Here is a 19,926-nt window from a genome sequence, read left to right on the forward strand (position 1 = left end):
TTTTTGTTGACCTTTGTCCATGGAAGGTCCCTGCAAAATTTCATTGAAATTGGTTCAGGGGTTTTGGAGAAGAAGATTTTTGAAATTTTAGTCAATTTGACCCTTTTTGGCCCCGCCCCTCAGGCCCCTGGGGGCTTAGGACTAAACCGGCAACTGTTTTTGTTGACCTTTGGCCATGGAAGGTCCCTGCAAAATTTCATTGAAATTGGTTCAGGGGTTTTGGAGAAGAAGTCGAAAATGTAAATTGTTTACGGACGCACGACGGACGACAGACGACGACGGACAAAAGGCGATCGCAATAGGTCACTTGAGACTTTGTCTCAGGTGACCTAAAAAATAAATAAAATATACTTAACAATGGCTAGACCTGGATTCGAACACCAAACTCCAGGTTGTTATATATACTATCGCTCAAACCAGATGGGTTATCCAATAAAAGCATCCCCAACTGTGCTACATACTTTACTACATTATAACAAATTTTTTTAATTTTTTTTATAATTTCTTTCAGAAATATCAATTTTAAAACTTGAATTTATTCGGGTTTCTATGGCAATAGTGAAGTTACCATGGTTTACGTTACCATGGTTTTTGTAACAATGGTTCGGTTGTGAAGTTACCATGGTTTTCGTTACCATGGTTTTTGTAACAATGGTTAGGTTGTGAAGTTACCATGGTTTCTATGATGACAGTCAGGTCTTTGTGGTCAGGACTGACCAGCGACACGTAACTGCCGCCATGGGTCAGCTTCCCAACTCCTGACCCATGTTGCAGGTAGCTCCATCCGGGGGCAGTGAATTGAGTTGTATGAGCTATGAATAAATACATCAATACAACTGAGCAATGTAAACAAATACTAGAAACAACCATCTTCAGGTTCATGCAGACCAAACCATGTTCAAATATTTTTTTTACAAACTTTTCAAATTCTGCTGTTTTCTTACTTTGAATTAAATTTATGCGTTTATTAACCATAATAGGACTTTAAAATCTACCAAATATGGGTTGACTAGTTTTTGAAAAAAATCTACAACCCAAACCTATAATTTCATAATAAATATTTAACTTTTTAGCTAACTCTTACAAATCCAACTAATCACAGGCATCGGCCTACTGGAATTGTTAAATTCCTGAATCTAAGAATTGTTTTACCTGTAATCCATATCGGGGCCGAGACATCGTAGTGTCCAGTCCAGGGGTTGTCAGCGGTCATTAGTCCACAGCCAGGGTAAGGTAGGGCACTGTAGTAGCTAGCTATTAGGTTCCATGATATCGTACTGCAAACATCAATAAATCAACACTAATGCTCAGCAATTCAATGTCTCTTTCTACAATTTTCTTATTTGCAAGTAGTATTACATGCATACAGTTATATATATAAAGAGGAAAGAAAGATTCAATTGTTTCAAAGTTTTGACATTCTTCATTTCTATAATTGCCTCATGTAGACAAATTGAAATATTTCTGTTAACTTGAGACCATGATGGTGATCTCAGATTTCTTATAAACCCCCACCAAATTACAAAACAACACATCTGATGGAATTGAGAATTGGTTAAAATGTATTAAGATACCACACTTGGGAAGTCAAAAAAGCGGTCTTTTAATACAGGCTGTCACATAAGCAGGTTTTATTATGTTTCAGCAAGTCAGGACAGGGTAGCCATTTTGGGATCTCAGATCAACCGAAAAATGATAACATCTATTTAGGACGATTAGACAATTTTTCTATATCATATGAAATATATCATCTTTAATGCCACATGCAGTGTTAATTTTGATACATTATAGAAAGCTTATAGACTAACCTTGTCATGAAGCCATTTACAAAGTTTTGGTTCAGTATCTGAAAATAAAAACAATTTTCAACACATGTACAATCTATGACAATAAACATGATGGGAAATTTAATCAAAATACTTATGTTTGAGTCCCCTGCAAAGGAACCTCAGACTATAATACTGTATATTATCTTTACTGCTTTATTCCATTGTTATCCACATGAATACCTACCCTCGCCCAGCAGCCAGCCCCCGTGTTGTCGTTGTAGGTACTGTAGTCCTCCGACGACCACAATTGTTTCCCTGTAGTCAATGCCTCGGATGATGTTGTTGTACCAGGGTAGTGGGCACTGATAACAAAAAGAATTTATCACAAATCAATATTTCTGATAATAAAACATTCAGTTGTGAAATTGGTACATTTATAAACTTTACATTAAAATGTTTTTTAACTCCCTCACCCCTGAAAATTGAAAATGAGCAATTTCAACTTTTGAATGGGAAGAGTTCAAACGTGTCTACAGGGGTGAATGAGTTAACTGTAAACCAAAGATCCATTATATAAATCAACCAATTCTTGCTATGCTGTTTATATAAAATAAAACAGTCATCTATTACCAGGTACTCCCTTTCTGCATAAATATATCATCTCTAGGAAGAGCACATGATTTCTTCATGTAAATTCGATTGGCTAGGATGATTAGACTTGGTTGTGAGTGGTTTCTGGTTCTAGTTTCTTGACTTTGAATTCACAGTTCACATGTAAAATCCATCCTAACAGACCACTATTGCTATATACAAATAAAATCTTACCCTCAAAATGTTGTTCTGTAAGAGGTTCTGTTAACATTAAAATTGTAATCTTTTGCAACAGGTTTTATAACCAAGTATATTGCCAAACGAAATACAAAATTTCCCATATTATAGTAATTTGGTTGGCACCCTCACCCTATGTAATCTACAGCGGCTGCCAGCTCACTGTCCTTTTCTATAGCCGAGGCAATCTCCCAACCTCCGTCTGCCCCCACAATCTTCACATGGCTCAGCTGATGGGTGTCGAGGCTCTTTCTCAGTGTCTACACAGAAAACAGTTTCAGTAACTCATGTTCAATAATATCACCTCCTCATAAAGGGTCAGGTATTAACCTCCCTCCCTGCCACCATTCACAAACAGGGTTTTTCCTTGGACCCTCTATATTCCGTCAGTCATGATTGGCTCCTTGACCCTAATCCTCAATAATGTTTGAAGTTTTAATCATATCAGATTCCATTACCAGCACTCAAGAAATTAAGTAAAGATAAATGTGATGAAAAATTGACCAGAATACTTATACACACCTTGATATAAGAAATATCATATGGCCTTTCATTCCAGATCTACAACAGAAAAAACAATCATTTATATATATAACTTAACTAAGGATGTAAAGGGAAGCCTTTATCTGAGTCTAGTAAATCATACAGTAAGCTTCTGTTTCTGTGCCTTGAAGCCCTGAGAGTTGATGTCTCCATCCTGGAAGGATGCTAGTCTTTCACAAATTACTTCCCCAGCATGCCAATACCCATTAATACAGCTAGGTAATCAAAATATAATTGGGTAACTTTTTGAAGGACGTAGTAACACCGAACAACTAATTGCAGTCAGAACCTTAAAACTCGCAGCCAGTAAACTGAGATACTAACAACCGTGTTGAGGTGTGGTTTTATTTCATACATAGTGTTATTTTACTAGAGATGTTGATAACACAGCCACATACATTGTGTGCTGTATTTAAGTTATACCTACCCCTATATAGTCGATGCTGAGGTTGTAGAATTTCTTAGCCCCGAGCAGCCAGCGTGTTACATACTCTGCTGTTCGCGTGACATTAGTGTAAGGATTGTCCCCACCATCGCCAAGCCAGCCCGGAAACGCCCACGGCAGACCATACAGAAGAATGTCCGGATTTCTCTGGAAACATGCATCTTAACGTTAATACAACATGAAAGCAGTAATGCTTAACTCATTCAACCATGGAGATATATTTGAACTCATCCAATTCAAAGGTTGGAATAGTTCATTATGAAATTTCAGGGGTGAACAAGTTAAAGGACTGTGTCTTCTTTACAAGTTATTTAACCTTGTGTGCAATTACTATATGTAAATCTGGACAGTATGATTAGAAGTTGACCTACTGACAATATCTATAACATTAATCAAATATAAATATAAACAACAGGTATATATAGGTATCCTAAATTGAATATCAATTAAATATACCTGCTTTGTTCCTTAATTTTCTACTCAGTAACTGGGCAATACATGTATCCAGATACATATCATATCAGCAGGACCTTTAACAAACCCCTGAGCATATAATTTGGACTCCCCAATATTAGTTTAATTTTACTCTAAATTTATGAAAGGACAGGTCTGTCTAAATAAACATTATCACCGTCTGTTTTTAGGGAAAATGTCAGTTTAAACTTCTGGTATTAATTACAAAATGTCAATGATCAAGAGAACACCCTAACAAATAAGACATTTTGTTTATTGAAATATCAATCATTTCCATACAGTGTAATAAAATCTGTTGAGCAGTATTTCAAATCAAATGTATATATGTATCACATGTAAACATTAAGAAGATTTCTCAAAATGGTTATGAAGGTATTCCATGTAGTGATTTTTAGCCTAGTGTTAGTTAAGATCTATTAAACGTCAAGTCCAGTGTTAGAGTTTAGTCATCTTTGAGTCTCTATTTAATACCATAATAGGCTTACGCTACTTACTTTTTTAGCCTCGGTCATAAGCCACCACTCATACCCACGCTGGTAATTCTCGTCCCACTCATTGTGCATGTGAGATGCCTCTGTTCCCTCTTAAATAGAAAGTAAATTTGGCCATAGTTAATTTGAAAGCAAAAGCAAATCAAGAAATGTATGAAAAAAAATAAGGGTACACAAAGAAACTTCAATAAATGCACAGTTTTTGTATACATTTCTCATTGCATTGCCAAACAGGAAGAAGAATTAGCCAACCAGAGATTGATCTAGAACTGTGGTATTGATACTGAGAAAGAAGAATCAATGGGCTTGACAGCGACAACCTATCCAGAAATATTTGTATCACACAACCTGTGGCTGACACAAAATGATCTAAGAAGACATCTGTAAAATGAAAGCACTAAGTAACTAATACCCTGTGCTCAGCTCAATAATGTATGTGTGTATATGTATATAGGGAAATCAGCACAATGTCTTTTCCCTAAATAAAAGGGTACCTCTTCACTTTATAGATAATCAACTTGTAAAATTTCAAGTCATATGTCAAAAGATACCATTCTTATAAATTACACAAAATAGGTAACTACGGCAAGGACCTTTTGATCCTAAAATCATGTGGGTTCATTCTTTCCTCACTGTTCATCATGCAGTGAATGTAAATGAATTAGCTTTGTTTACCGGTACTTATAGGTATATTTTGTATACAGATGTTTATATATTTACCTGTACTTATACATGTAGGTATATTTTGTATATATACAGAAGTATATGTATATTTACCTGTACTTATAGGTATATTTTGTATACAGAATTATATATATTTACCTGTGCTTATAGGTATATTTTGTATACAGAAGTATATATATTTACCTGTGCTTTGAGAATCTCCTCCAATTTCTACCTTCAGTATCTGTAGAGAGGCTGCAAAGTTTGGCTGCATGTAAAATATAAATGGTAATGTATTACAAAATTATGGTAATGTATTACAAAATTATGAAACAAAGAAGTTCAAGTTGATAGGACTGGAACCAATATATAGAAATTAATTAAATCCCATGGACACTTATTAGATGTCATAAGTATTATTATCAAACATAATTGTTTACTCATGTTATTTATGTATCTGAATAATAAGTGGAAATTACCAAGCTAACCTTACAACCTCAAAGATACAGTAGCTATAGGCCCACTATACAATGCTAGCACAGCAAACAGTCAAACTAAAATCTAAACTCTCAAACACTTTTTATTTAAATTACTATAAGTATGTCATAGTGTTGTTGTGTATACAATATTTATCTATTATACAAAATTTGATATAGGACACTAATTATAACTAGCAAGAAAAAAGATACTTAGGCGTTTTAGTAATATGTCGAAATATATAATTCATACAATCAATTATTATTATTACAATGCAATCAATCCATCCTCTCAGGAGCTGCCTTTCAGGTGTTTACTTCTGGTCCTAAGCCACTTGACTAATACATCCACATTTGTATGTGTCTGTGTGTTGATGGTGTCATGGTACATGTTACAATGCAGTGGAACTGTGCTCCATGGCATGTACATTTTTTTGTCCATAGTGTAATGACATTGTAATTACTTATGGTTTACAACTACACATATATTTTCTACATATAAATTAAATCATTACCGGAAATAGAATAAGACTGATATAGGTTTAGCCTGTTGTCTGATTCTTTTGTCAATACTGTAGTACATGTATGTAATTTTGTTTTATATATATATACTTTTCTTATTATGAACCATCTGATTTCAAAGTGATTTGATATATACATGTACACGTACAACTTACAATTGTACATGTTCAATTTGTATTATAAACATATAATGTACATGTCAATGAAATATTTTGAAATTATTTTTTTCCATAATGTTACCTACAGTAATTACTTGAAGATGACATATTACAGACACGGTATACATAGTACCAACCCAAAACCATTTTCTAATTAAACCAGGGTTGTTTGAATTCTACATTATGTATATCATGCATCATGTACATGGCTAACTAATGCTACAATAAAGTACATTACCTTGAACAAATAATCAAGGATTTGGTCTCTGTAGTCCTTAGGGTAGTTTACCAACAACTTGGATGTTGCCTGGAATAGAATTTGATACAAACACTATTGAGTATTATAAAGTACGTCTTCAGGTCAATAAAAATACACACATATAGCTATAGATGTAAGTTATATTTATTCACCATCAATAGTAGTATTTCACATTTTCAAAAAAGAAATAAAACTGTAAAGGTTTTAAGTCTCTTTTAACCCTTTCACCCCTATGCAACTTTAGTAGACTCTCCCGTGCATTGATCTGGACGGGTCCATCAGGTGTTTACTACTGGTCCTAAGCCACCTGACTAATACATCCACATTTGTATGTGTCTGTGTGTATACTACAGTGGTGAAATATATATTTGTGTTTGTTTGGATTAATATTGTCCTACAATCACAATATGCAGCAATTGGTACCAAAACCTTGTGGCTTTTTATTGTTTTGTGACAAAGCAAAATAAGTGATAATATGGCAAAAATATGGATTTGTTCTCTGAATCATTATCCAGACTTTTGAAGTCATAAGAATAAATATCCCTGACTATATAATGTTGCAACATTTATTAGAATTTTGACAATACAATCACAAGAGCCTTTTCTAAAACATATAGTCATATATTAAGCTATAATTAAATCATTTATAAATCATAAAATCAAATATTAAATCACGATCAGTTAATTAACATTTAGATCAGAAACATTAGATATTGAATGCTTTCTTTCTGATATTAGTGAATATACATCAAGATGTTTTTCACAAATGTTCATTCTATTCCAGAAAATCATTTATGAAAAAAAAGTAATTTCAAATTCCTTACAAACAACATTCAATCCTGAAACTTGTGACTAAGGATGTGACATGCTTTTTGTTACAATTCTATAAAGTTCAATCCAATTATCACAAGCATTCACATTTTTCCAGTGAATATTTGGATAGAATTGTTTTAATGTTTTGATGTAATTTTGCATAACCTTCATAACCAAATTGGTTTTATTACCAATATATATATTTTATAAGAATACATCTTGGACTTTTAGATTTGGGAAAACCTCCGCTCCGAGTGACCATTAATCCAGGTACTGTACCTGCTCGATTTTGATCAACATACGAGTATTGTCCCCTTGCAGTTCTGTCCGACTGGATAGAAACTATGGCCTGCCCTAAGGCCTAGGCCATACCATGTTTTTATTCAACACCAAAAATGACACAACATTTACAAGGCGCCTTTCAAAATGCAAATTGAAAACAATGGAGTTAAGCAACAAAGGGAGGAACATGTCTTTGATATCGATGTGTACATTTTGAGTGATGGTTCATGTTAAGCTACTTTCTGTAACTGATAATGTTCCCCCAATAATTCGTACCCCTCCACCACTTAGTCCGCCTATCCCGTCAAACCTCCGGCCTAGACCATGTGAATAATCCACTCTGTAGTCGTCGCAGAACGTAACTGACAGCAAAGCACTTAAACAGATACATCTTCCAATTTTAACAAACATATTTGTTTATTTGTTAGCCGAATTAGCTCATGTGAGTCGGAAGTATACAATGGATTTCTAAACACAAAGTTGAGAGCTGAAAAATCTTAATCCGGATATTCATAATAGGTATAACAAAATGTTCACATCTTCAAGCAAAAAATCGTTCAATACTTCTTAAGTATTTCTAAAAAACACATGTTTTAACTTTTAATTTTTACGATGATATAACTAACATTTTTTTTCTCCCAATTCATCATCCGGAATAGCAAGCGAATTTCGTCACTGGATATTAGACACCGTAATCTATGTCATTTCAAAGCTTAAAATATGAAAACAAAGCACATTTGTTAAAAAACTTGGCAGTGGAAACTGTTTTGAGGAAATAATATGGCTTCTGCCAATACAGAAAGACCTCAGGGTGGAAGTAATGGAAACCTTATCGATGAACTTGAGAGCGCATTTCAGGTGAATTTTTCATTTGATGACAGACCGAAATAAATACATGTATGTAACTACACGGCCTTTAATATCACAGGGATTCGTTACAAATGTCTGAAATACACATACTTATGACAAACTGATATGGGTCACAGCACAGGGTGTCAGACGATTCGCCCCAAAACCCTAACGCCTCAAGCTGTTACACCCCAAATTTGATCATAGCGCCCAAACCAGTTCGCCCCAAAAAAACATAACGTCCCCAAAAACTACAACGCCTTCCTCCATAAAATTTACGACAAATTTTAAAGTTGAATATCTAACTTTTATGTAATTTTGTTAAAGTTAGACATTCAAAAAATAATATCGGTTGCAATTCGTTTGATGTTTGGGACATCATTTTTGTGCCGTAACGTAACTAGATCGATATTGTAACGCATCTATAGTATCTATGTTAGACAGGATTTGTTTATTGTAGATAATTTATATATATATGTGTATAAAATAATTAGATTATATATATTAACGTGTGCTGTAGATCGGAAACAAAAAAACCTACAATAATATGTTAGGTGCGTTTCAAGAGAGCTAGAGAGTATGTGTACTTATATTTGTTTATATAATAGACCTTCTTTTTCAGCATAAGAATATTTTTTTTCATTAACTAATTAAAAAAAATACATACTATAAAAAATCAATCTATAACGTGTTCTTCCGAGTAACATTCTTCCATGGACTTAAATAGCATCTGATCTAATTCAGTGATTCTTCATTTCAAACCAACATTATCATTTTTGTTCTTCATAGTGGAAAATTTGAAATAGCTAACATTCAAGCTGATATCTTATTGATGTTTAGGGTAAGAACAGTATTTTTGCTTCTCGACTGATGAAGCCCAGCTGGCAAAAATGTCTATTGTGTAATATGAAGGGCAGAAACTCAATTGGCACATTATTCGACATATCTTTTACTTTTCACAAATTGAGCTGACGATCTCTTTTATCAACATACAAACTGATAAATGTAAAAATAAACTGTACCAATTTGAGACTTGAGGTTACATGTTCCTAATCATTAATAGTATATTTAAGTGAAACTGGCAATAACTACCGCAACTTTCACAAGATCAGATATCATTCAATATACGTTCGTAGCGGTTGAGGTGATATAGAATTTTGGGGCGATATAGCTTTAGGGGCGATTTGGGCCAAATTTAGTTTTTGGGACGATATGGTTGTCATATTTCGGGTGAAATCCTTTGAACTGAAAATTTGGGCGATGCGAAAAAAAATGGGGCAAAATGGTCTTGGGCGTAACAGTTTTGGGGCGAAACGTATGTTAATATGTGCTGTGACCCATTTCAGTAACTGAGGCATGTTTTCCAACTTTCCCCTGGGTATGTATGTGACACATCTGTGACAATACACCAGATGTGTTATATGCAGGTTATTGGAAGAAGTATAGCATATTCATATTTAAAAGTCATTTGTAATTAGGAACCCCTGTGGTCGGACCTTATTTCATAAACGAATAACTCTAGTCCAACCCGGTTAAACCGTTTGGGCTGAGATAAAACGAAGGTGGCCCAGAACCCGCCAAGCTCTAACTGGCGCTCCACCAATTGAGCTACATCGGCTGATGATTCTACCGTGTCTATTTCAGCTACATTCTATCCAAACTCTAGATAAACACTTTAACAATTGAGCTACCTGGTCGCCGACGATCAATCCAGTCCAGTTCTGCTTTCATCACAATATTTTAATATAGCGAATAATTATTAGAGCATCGATCATGCACTGGCCTATATAGCTCTTCTGTCCAGTACAAATCTGTATACCCCGGTAGCTATATATATCCACCAAACATTTGAAGCTGCCTTGAACTTTATTTTCTAAGATTTCATTTTTTTTTATTATAACTTTAGCAAAGCTCCAAAACATTTTTTTTAGGTATTGTAGCTTACAAAAAACATGCATTTATAAATAATTGAGAGGTATTTTTTCATTTTTCATAAATGTACAATTTTCTTACATCAACTTTTTTAAATGAAGTATTTTGTAATCAAAATAATGTCAATAGTAATGTAATCTTTTTAAATGCGACTTTTTGTCGTTTTCTTTTAAAAGGAAAATTACGTTTATGACAATAATGTGAAGAAAGCTCCAAAGAGCTATTCCAAATAGGTTGATACAGCTATTATGAGTTTTACAGCTATATTGCTAGATTGACAGATTGAACACGCCTCAGAAGAGTGATCGTAAATTACCACACCACATCTTCATTTAAAGTAAGAGGTTTTCCTTTTCAGATGAAAATGCAAAAGAGCATATTCTTATGATTTTGTATGTCAAGCCGAGTATGTACAGATGCAGTTATAATTATTTTTTCAATTTTGTAACATAAATCATTAATGTGATGATTCGTTATCCTTTGTAGAGTTGTGCGAGTTTATTGACAAGCCAAGAATACTTCAACGTAACAGATTCTGAGGAAACAAAAGCAGGTACATACCTGTATGGCATGCCTACAGTACATGTAGACTGCAATTGCATGAATTGTCTACTGCAAAGATTTAGAAGCATAACAATAAGACCATCTTGCATGTAATTTTATTTGACTGAATGGTTAAGATTGTTCCTGAAATTGAAAGATAAACTAATATATAATATATAATAAAAGATACAAATTAGATCATTTTTGTTTGATAAAGAATAAATAAATACAGAAAATATGAATGACCATAGGCCAGGGTTGTTCTGACATCTGAATTTTATGTGTAATTATACAGTTTAACGTTATTTATTCATGTATGTATTTACAGGGCTAGACAATAAGGGTAGCCCACTAGTCTGAGACTAATGCATGGTTAAAAAAAACCACTTGCCTGATTTAATAGTCAAAATTTGGTATTGTTTATCTTGATGAATAATATTGAGTTTGTGGCATGTGCAGATAGGGTAGTAAAATTGGAAATTACTAGCCCGACTGCCTCATGGTTTCTAAAATTAATTTCTTGCCTTGTTTTAGTAAATTAAAAGCTTGCAAGGTTATGTTTAATGTATGTATTTTACAACAATTATGAAACAATTTTTTATGACTGTTATTAATCATTCATGTTGGCCCGGATGTCAGCACAAGGGAGGTTACTCTGGAAGGAAACTAGAGCACCCAGAGAAAACCTGATACCTTTTTACCTCTGATCGGGGAACATATATAAACCAAGTTGAAGGGCTTTGACGAATGGAAGATTTAGAGCACCATTTATCATATTTATGTTTGAAAAGTATTTAATTTGTTGAGAAGCACTAATTCATCTTTCCACTTTAAAATTTATGTTCAATGTATCTGAAATCTTTTATAGGTGTTGACCAGTCATTACAGAAGTTTCTGGACCTTGCCAGACAAACTGAAGCATTTTTCCTTCACAAGAGATTAGTCCTTTCAAAAACGCGGCCTGAACAAGACATCAAAGACGTAAGTCATTAATGTCACCTCGCACATCTGATGCACCTGCTGTGATACAGATAAATTTCAATGGTATTTTCTACAGAAATGATGATATATATATAAACAAAATGGTATGCAGTATTTATCCATTGGAGATGTTAGCCACTGTTGTAATGCTTTTGTGGCTGAAGTTTCATTCAGGTATCTTATTTATTTCAATTATGATGATGATTTAAGCCTGTGATAATACAATGTAGGTGACATATACATTTTAACATGGCTGCCGAACCGACATGGAAACAGTTACATGTACAGTGTATATGCATTGCCCCATTATATCATTAATGCACACCATTCTTCAATTCCCATTCATTAGTTTTGTTTTATAACATAGTTACTGGATACTTGATGAATAAAGATGTACTGTACCTATGTTTCAAATATTTATTTAAGATTTTTACAAAGCAGTGAAAAGTGTAACTTAAAGCTTCAGTGATTTTTGTTAATGAAATTTTCCTCAAAGATGCTCAAATATTTTTCTCTCTTACTCTTTTTATATATTCAGAGCACAGAAGATTTAAAAACGGAACTAGAGAGGAAGGATCAGTTGGTGAAACGACATCAGGAGAGGTTACAGAAATGGCAGGGCCTGTTAAACAGTGTGGCGAGGGGCCCTGGAGGGGGGGTGCCGGCACATGGTTCACAGACAATGACTTTAGGGCCCCAAGGTCTGGTCCCCACCGCTATACCCCACCCCCACGGGCAGACGATGCCTAACCCAGCACAGATAAACATACAAGGTCAAGGGTACGCTGTCAACCAACCCCAGGGGTCGACACAGATCCAGGGGCAAAATCCACAGATACTGATGCAGCGCCCTGGTCCGGGGCACCAAGGAATGACACATAACCCTCCTCCAGCCTACCCTCAAGGCCCCCTGGCCTACCTTGAACAGACAATGTCTGCCATAGGCATGCCCGAGAGGCGGTGATTGTTATTCTCCCTATCATTTGTATCTATACTCATCAAAAATAGTAATAAAAAACATTAAAAAAATGCAGTCAAGTGTTACATGCTTGAAACTTATCAGTATACTGTTGTTCTCCAAGGGAAATAACTCTCTTGATGTTTAATTTAAGGAACAGATTGGTGAAAAATTGACACGGTGCCTGGACTCATTTACCCATGAAATTTCATAATGAACTGTTCCAACCTATGAATTGGAAGAGTTCAAATGTGTCTTCAGGGGTGAATAAGTTAAATTCTGTATGATCTAAGAAATATAATACATAGAAATTGTGCAATTTGTATGACAATCTTAGTGAAATTCATGTATCATGCATCACCACATCGTCGGATCTCGCTTCGGTACTCACTCATCACAATGATGGTGATGAGTGAGTATCGAAGCGAGATCAACTGTGGGTATCCGACGATGGCATCACCATTAAAACATGCTAAGTACTGTATCACACATCACTCCTGAGGCTCACACCTTTATTGAATTTTTGCTGTAAAATGGATTCCAGTTATTGAAGTATGCATGCTGTTATACAGTATTGCAATTTCTGAACAGCTACTTTAAGACATGAACAATGATGTGAGGCAGATTGAGTATTAGGCAGCAGTGAGAACAATAGTATATCGGTTGCACTAGAGTTTTCTGTGTTTATCCAGCAGGTAATACAGGTTTTTTTGTAAGGGCACATGATTGAGTGCTAGATGTATGCAGATAAATGTCAGTATCTATATCATGCATTTTATTAATTCAATAATTCAAGTTCATGCATAATATTAGTTACATGAGGGCCATGGTGCAGCTGTACAGTTGGGTATTTAGCTTGACCGATCAATACATCATGGCCGGTTACAGTACACATACTGCCAAAGTGAATTATCTGGAAATATTTGTCAAAATGTTATATTTTAACTCCCAATTGCTATCCCCTGGTGTAGGTAGTACAAAGGCAAATAGAGTAGTTCAAATAATAAGAGGCCCAAAGGGCCTGTATCACCCATCTGTTTCTTTTGTTACATAAAACAGACATATATATAACTAAAGACCAAATTTGGTAACTAGAACCATGACATTTTAAATGGTCCTTAACATATTGTTGTTTGAAATTTGAATTTTCAAGCTTTTAACCCACCTTGACCATTGACACCGGCTGGGATTTAAAGTTGATCTTTGACCTTATTACTGTAATGAAGAAAAATATTCGCACTGCTGGTCTTCATAACATATTCAAGTATTATGACTCTGGTCCTAATGGTTCTTGGATATTGTTGTTTGAAGTTTTTAACATATTTGACCATTTTGACCTTGAAACTAGCTATAGTCCAAGGTCAATTTTATGAGGAAACTTTACAGCACTCCATCCCAGGCACCTACTGGCCAAATATCATGACCCTGGGCCTTATGGAACTTGAGAAGAAGATTGTTAAAGCTTTTAACCCATGTTGACCTTTGACTCCCTACTAGCACTTGAAGTTGACCGTTGATGTCATTACTTTTATGAAGAAAAAAATTCAAACAGCTGGTCTACATAACACACACAAGTATTATGACTCTAGTGTAAATGGTTCTTAGGATGTTGTTGTTTGAAGTTTTTAACATATTTAAACCCTTTGACCTTGAAAGTAGGACAAGATCTTTTTTATGAAGAATGTTTTTGTAGCATTCCATCCAAGGTACCTACTGGCCAACTATCATGACCCTGGGCCTTATGGAACTTGAGAAGAAGATTGTTAAAGCTTTTAACCCATGTTAACTTTCGAACCCCGGACTAACACTTAAAATTTTAACATATTTGACCCCTGTGACCTTGAAACTAGGTTGAGGTCATTTTAATGAGGAAACTTTAAAGCACTCCATCCCATCTACCTACTGGTCAAATGTCGTGACTCTAGGTCCTCCAGTTCTTCAGAAGTCGTTCAAAAGAAAAAAGTGACGGACGGACGACGGACGCCACAGTCAGCATAAGCTCACATGGTCCTTCGGGCTAGGTGAGCTTAAAACTTAAAACCTTACCAATACCTGCTTTTACCTGACCACAAATACAAGTAACACGGAGTGTTTTCATGATTCATCTTTATTTTTGTAGCAGAGATTAATGTATTGCATTTTAGTACACACCAACAAATATTTCATGATCACTGTAAACATTTGTGGACTAAAAGAGATATTCTGTTTACAAAACATAAACTCAAACAATATATGGCCCACTTTTGTATCAAACTACATAGTTTATAAATTGTACATCTTGCATATAATAGCTGGGGGGGGGATGCTGCTGCTGTTAAGTTTGTATCAGAAGACATTGTTGTATGAGTTTTGTTCTGTTAAGACATTTTCTAGTATTCAATATCACAAACACATTTGAGGTGATCTCAACCTGCGATTTGAGGAATTGTTTGCGATACAAAATGCAACATACCTGTATATATATAACATATATATATATCTGCTGAGTAACCTGACAATAAATCTGATACTGTTAAATTCAATTCTCATCTAGTTCATACTTGCTAACTCTCCTTATTCTGGAAGGAGACTCGCGATTTTGGACCCTTAAATTAGTATTTTCAACCAGTGAATTTTCTAAACTACAGACTGTATTCCTATATTCTAAGATCTAATGATTTCATCCTAGAACAACTCAAATAATACCATGTTAAAATGCTCGCTTTCCTTGGGGGGTATATACACACATTTATTTTTCAAATTTTGAGCACTTGGAATCTAGATCTTCTCCCATGGAATTTTTAAGAGTTAACGTTGGCACATATGATTTTTGCACAGATTGAACACTTTATAAATATTGTACAAATTCCGGAAAATAAGTGGAATTCTTTTTCTTTTCTTCGAACCTCTTTGCATACCCATAAAAATGGAAGGTATATTTGTTCAAATATAAATATATTTACATTAATATATAAAGAGTAATAAGATATGTGAAATTTTAAACATTAATAGAAAAAAACGTTATCTTAAAATTCAATTCTATATAAAAAGATATCACAATTAAATTATGATCAAAGAACTGATCAGAACAACATAAAAGACTGGTCTCACAAATTATGCGTATTTGTAAAATATGAAGTTTATACATCAGACTACCTGGTTTATTTAACAATTCATAGCACAAGTTAACACCCTTCTCCTTAATTTACTAGCAAACATTTCATTCCCAGAAGAGGAAAAAAGTTTTATTGAAGACATTTTGGGGAACAGAAACTAGATTCAGGGCTATAGCAGCAACATACTTTTATATACCGTATGCATGCTGTTGGCCTTTGCAGCCAGAATTTTGAACCCTCTAACTTATAAAAGAGAGTCACAACAGTCACTATCAGTGTAAGTGACTGGACTGTGAGGTTGCTGGATTTGGGGGCAAGTAAGTCCCCTAATGATTTACTTAATAATAAGTAAATGCTATAAACAGGATTAATAGAAAAATAATTGTGACAAATAACAAGACATTGAAATAGGCAACAATCACAACAGCACTTAATGTAAACAGTTACAGTTCACCTGTAAACAAATGTAACGATGTCATGTAACAGGTAATTGTCCGACATACATTGAAATGAGCATCTTTCCAGTAAGAATCCAGAAACTCGGAATACTGGAACTGATGTTTAAAAAATAATGGAGCAGTTTGTCTCTGCACGGATTAAAAGGTTTCATAATACTTGAAGGCCCTTTTCTGGATCAAAATGGTATTTGAATTTTTGAGTTCTCCAGGTGGTGCCGTCACCCTCTGGTCGGTAGACAGATGGAATCAGGATCTCTTTCAAAAAACTCCTGTAATGAACAAATGTTTTGGTACAGTAAAATTTAATCCAACCACTTTCAAATACAATATCTGGAATAATGATTTTCAATTTCGAAAGTCCACAGGACATCATATGTCTTACTGACTAGATATGATAATTACTGAGAGTCTCGATGACTGGATATGAAATTAAATCTGTTTTGTAGTTTGTGAGGCTTTTATCTTGTCTTGATACATGATGATATTTTTGTTGAAAGGCTAACTTTCAGAGAAAAAGATGTGCAGGCATTAAATGGCCTTGTTTATTACCTTATAATGTCACAACCAGTAAATGTACCAGGAGGTGTTTACAGATAGGAAATACAAAAATAGTTGTAAACTGTAATACAATATATAATCTCGTACAACTTTTCTAGCATTCATTCTGAAGCTGTTTGACTTTTGGCCAGACAAATTAACAGATCTGGGTCCGATATCCTACAGCTACTCACCATAGTGTTACTTCCTGTAATCCCAGATACAACTTCCAGTTGGTGTTAAATCCGAGATGATAGGGATTCTTGAACTGCTGCAATTAGGAAAAATACTTATAGAACCCTGTTTTATTTGTAAGGGAATTAAGTGATTGATTTGTTTGAAATAGTTGTACCACAATATAAACAATATTACACCAATTGCATTAAGTTTTATTATGTAAACTTCTGTTAAAATGTTTTGCATGTACAATGGTAGTATCAACTAAATTTCTATGGCACTAGAACAAGTACATTTACAGTATCTGAAGATTATTACAACCTGCCTTACGGAGACCACCAGTGTCTATAACTGTTACCTCCGTATAGCTACCTTCATTAAACCATTATATTGTGGTACTTGTCTATAATTACCAGCTGTCAAAAAATATCACTTGTCTAAGATTGCAACCTGTCTCTAGCTTCCACCTGTCTTTAACGAGTAATTAAAATGTTTGTATCATTGACCTGTATTAAATATTTGTGAGTAATTGATGTTAAACGAACAATATTTCTGGTAGATCAATGAGTATAGTACAACATCACAGACAGCATGTAGTACATTGTATTGCATTAATGAAACCATGGGGAATACTTCTATTAATTATGGTAAGAGTTGTGATAACACTCACTCAACTGATTCAAGGGGAATAACTCTACAAATTACAGGCAGATAATGCTGGTTAACGAAATCTTCCCAAGCTCTCAAGGTAATTAACCCTTTCAACACTATAGACCACAGTGGACTCGTCCAGATCAATGCATGGTATAGTCTACTAAAGTTACACAGGGGTGAAAGGGTTAACCTTCCTATAAAGTTTGACGTGAATCCAGTGAAAATTACTTGAGGTATAGAGTGGACATGGTTGTTTGGAGAACCATGATTTGATCCACGATCTCATTCATAGGTGATTGCACCTCTTTCAATGTTTCACTGACATCTTTCATTCATGAACTCTTGAGATTGTTTTTTCATCCCACCCTTTGAAGCGAGGTCTACCTTTCAAAAATGTTTCAGACTTTTTTATGTTGAGGTCCGCATCTCTGTTTCAATCATTACTAATCATTACAAAAACAGTCTGAGCATTGCTTTTATTACTAAAATATCTGGTTTTGTTCTCATCGATATATAATTTGTAGGTCAATTCCAGGTCAACATGGGGCTCCCCATGGGGTAAATGAATGTCCGACTCTTCGGTTATTGATTTTTGTCACCGGTTTGCGGTCATCCAACTGCATAACCGGTTAATTGGCTAATCGTTGACAACCCTCGTATCAACAGTATATTTGAATTAGATAATTACAATATTTTTCTCTTGTAACTTCTTCTTCTGAGCCAGATTGATCTGATATTCGATAGTTGTCTCCCCATAGCTGATGAGTTTGGCTGTGGCCAGTAGGAGGAAGGTAAGAGCTATGGCCAGCCCTGAGCTGATGATGTAGAGGAAGATGACTAGCTTGTGTTCCGCAGTCTCAGATATCCCGAGTCGGTCATAGTTATTCGACTGTTGTAACAGTCTTGTCTGAAAAACAGTACAAAAACACACACAATTAATGCAGTTGATACAAATTTAATACTCTATCTTGTAAAGTTATGGTCTGTGAATTTCTATCAAGGCTAGAAAGAAATCATATGTACTTATGGCCAGTTTTTAATTTCTGTACCAATGAAGCACAAACACTCAACAAGGTAAATGCAAGTTGTGGACAATCAATTACAACAGTGTTTGAGAATATATCACAAGACATTTACATTATCAACGAAATGTTCATGTGATTCCAATTGCCAATTAAAAACATAATAGATTCATATTCAATAAAATGGATAAATTCGGTGAAACATCCCCCCCCCCCCCCCCCCCCCCCAAAAAAATAAAATAAATTGTTTTTAACACGAAGTGAAAGTGAATTTGTTTGATACAATATTTGCAGGATTATTTATCCCTAGGATAGATAACTACTCTCCTGTACCCTTTTCTTGTCTATTGATATGATACACTGACACAAGCTAGAGCCCCACATTTGTTGTGTATAGTTATGTGTAGCTATTTGTAAATATACAGACAGGGGTTTGACACACAGATGAAGATCAATGATGCCAGGAATGATAATATTCAATGCATTATTACCAAAGGTCCTTTGTACAGAAGGACATCCTTGAAGGGCACACTTACCTTGGCTGATGATCCTTGGAATGAGGCATACAGCAGATTGAGAGGAAACATGGCACCAGGGAAAGGATACTCCTGAAACAAGTTAAATCAAATAACTGGACTGTTTAACAAGAGGCCCATGGGCCTTAACGGTCACCTGATATATTTATACAGAGAGTTGATTTTGTTTTTAACATGAACAGAAATATTATTCAAATTGACAAAAAACCACCTTACTCAATATCTAGCATACAGATTTCAGACTAAAAAGGATTTGAAACTAGCACCTCTGATTCTTAACAAGGAAAATGAAGAAATTTTAGCACACTGACTCCTTTGAGCCCCACCCTACAGCCCTTGGGGGTAGGGCTGGCTCAAAATTTTCAAAGTATCAAACTGTCAATTCAAGGTTATAATTCCAATCAAGTTATTAACATGTAATATTCAAAGTATCATTTGCCATTATAAACCATAATAAATTT

General features: G+C 34.7%; 3 protein-coding genes across 4 annotated transcripts in view; 1 reads left to right on the forward strand and 2 right to left on the reverse strand.

Moving 5' to 3' along the window:
* Positions 1 to 8,164, reverse strand: part of LOC110460487 (galactocerebrosidase-like) — a 17,580-nt gene extending 9,416 nt beyond the window's left edge. For both annotated transcript variants that reach the window (XM_021513432.1, XM_021513431.1), the window contains exons 1-11: positions 8,000 to 8,164; positions 6,608 to 6,676; positions 5,418 to 5,481; positions 4,554 to 4,642; positions 3,568 to 3,732; positions 3,120 to 3,158; positions 2,730 to 2,857; positions 2,014 to 2,131; positions 1,809 to 1,846; positions 1,153 to 1,277; positions 673 to 812 (exon numbers count right to left, since the gene is read on the reverse strand). In XM_021513432.1, the coding sequence (XP_021369107.1) occupies positions 673 to 812; positions 1,153 to 1,277; positions 1,809 to 1,846; positions 2,014 to 2,131; positions 2,730 to 2,857; positions 3,120 to 3,158; positions 3,568 to 3,732; positions 4,554 to 4,642; positions 5,418 to 5,481; positions 6,608 to 6,676; positions 8,000 to 8,134 (1,110 nt within the window). In that variant the 5' untranslated portion in view covers positions 8,135 to 8,164. The remainder of the gene's footprint in view (positions 1 to 672; positions 813 to 1,152; positions 1,278 to 1,808; positions 1,847 to 2,013; positions 2,132 to 2,729; positions 2,858 to 3,119; positions 3,159 to 3,567; positions 3,733 to 4,553; positions 4,643 to 5,417; positions 5,482 to 6,607; positions 6,677 to 7,999) is intronic.
* Positions 8,165 to 8,413: 249 nt separating this feature from the next.
* On the forward strand, positions 8,414 to 13,057 carry LOC110460486 (mediator of RNA polymerase II transcription subunit 28-like). The gene is made up of 4 exons (XM_021513430.1): positions 8,414 to 8,581; positions 10,991 to 11,057; positions 11,916 to 12,028; positions 12,567 to 13,057. The coding sequence occupies exons 1-4, from the start codon at positions 8,504 to 8,506 to the stop codon at positions 12,990 to 12,992; spliced, it is 684 nt and encodes a 227-aa protein (XP_021369105.1). The 5' UTR covers positions 8,414 to 8,503; the 3' UTR covers positions 12,993 to 13,057.
* Positions 13,058 to 15,034: 1,977 nt separating this feature from the next.
* The window catches only part of LOC110460494 (probable palmitoyltransferase ZDHHC16), a 14,800-nt gene continuing 9,908 nt past the window's right edge, over positions 15,035 to 19,926 (reverse strand). Inside the window, exons 6-9 of the mRNA XM_021513439.1 lie at positions 19,466 to 19,537; positions 18,596 to 18,814; positions 17,271 to 17,347; positions 15,035 to 16,808 (exon numbers count right to left, since the gene is read on the reverse strand). Of these exons, the coding sequence (XP_021369114.1) occupies positions 16,688 to 16,808; positions 17,271 to 17,347; positions 18,596 to 18,814; positions 19,466 to 19,537 (489 nt within the window). The 3' untranslated portion in view covers positions 15,035 to 16,687. The remainder of the gene's footprint in view (positions 16,809 to 17,270; positions 17,348 to 18,595; positions 18,815 to 19,465; positions 19,538 to 19,926) is intronic.

This window comes from Mizuhopecten yessoensis, unplaced genomic scaffold (genome assembly GCF_002113885.1).
Source record: "Mizuhopecten yessoensis strain PY_sf001 unplaced genomic scaffold, ASM211388v2 scaffold10409, whole genome shotgun sequence".
NCBI lineage: Eukaryota > Metazoa > Mollusca > Bivalvia > Pectinida > Pectinidae > Mizuhopecten > Mizuhopecten yessoensis.

Bases quoted from the DNA above. Each gene is read 5' to 3' on its own strand.
- LOC110460486 (XM_021513430.1), top strand. From the start codon at position 8,504: ATGGCTTCTGCCAATACAGAAAGACCTCAGGGTGGAAGTAATGGAAAC. The intron at 8,582-10,990 runs GTGAATTTTTCA...TATCCTTTGTAG, and splicing joins AACTTGAGAGCGCATTTCAG to AGTTGTGCGAGTTTATTGAC. The intron at 12,029-12,566 runs GTAAGTCATTAA...TTATATATTCAG, and splicing joins CTGAACAAGACATCAAAGAC to AGCACAGAAGATTTAAAAAC.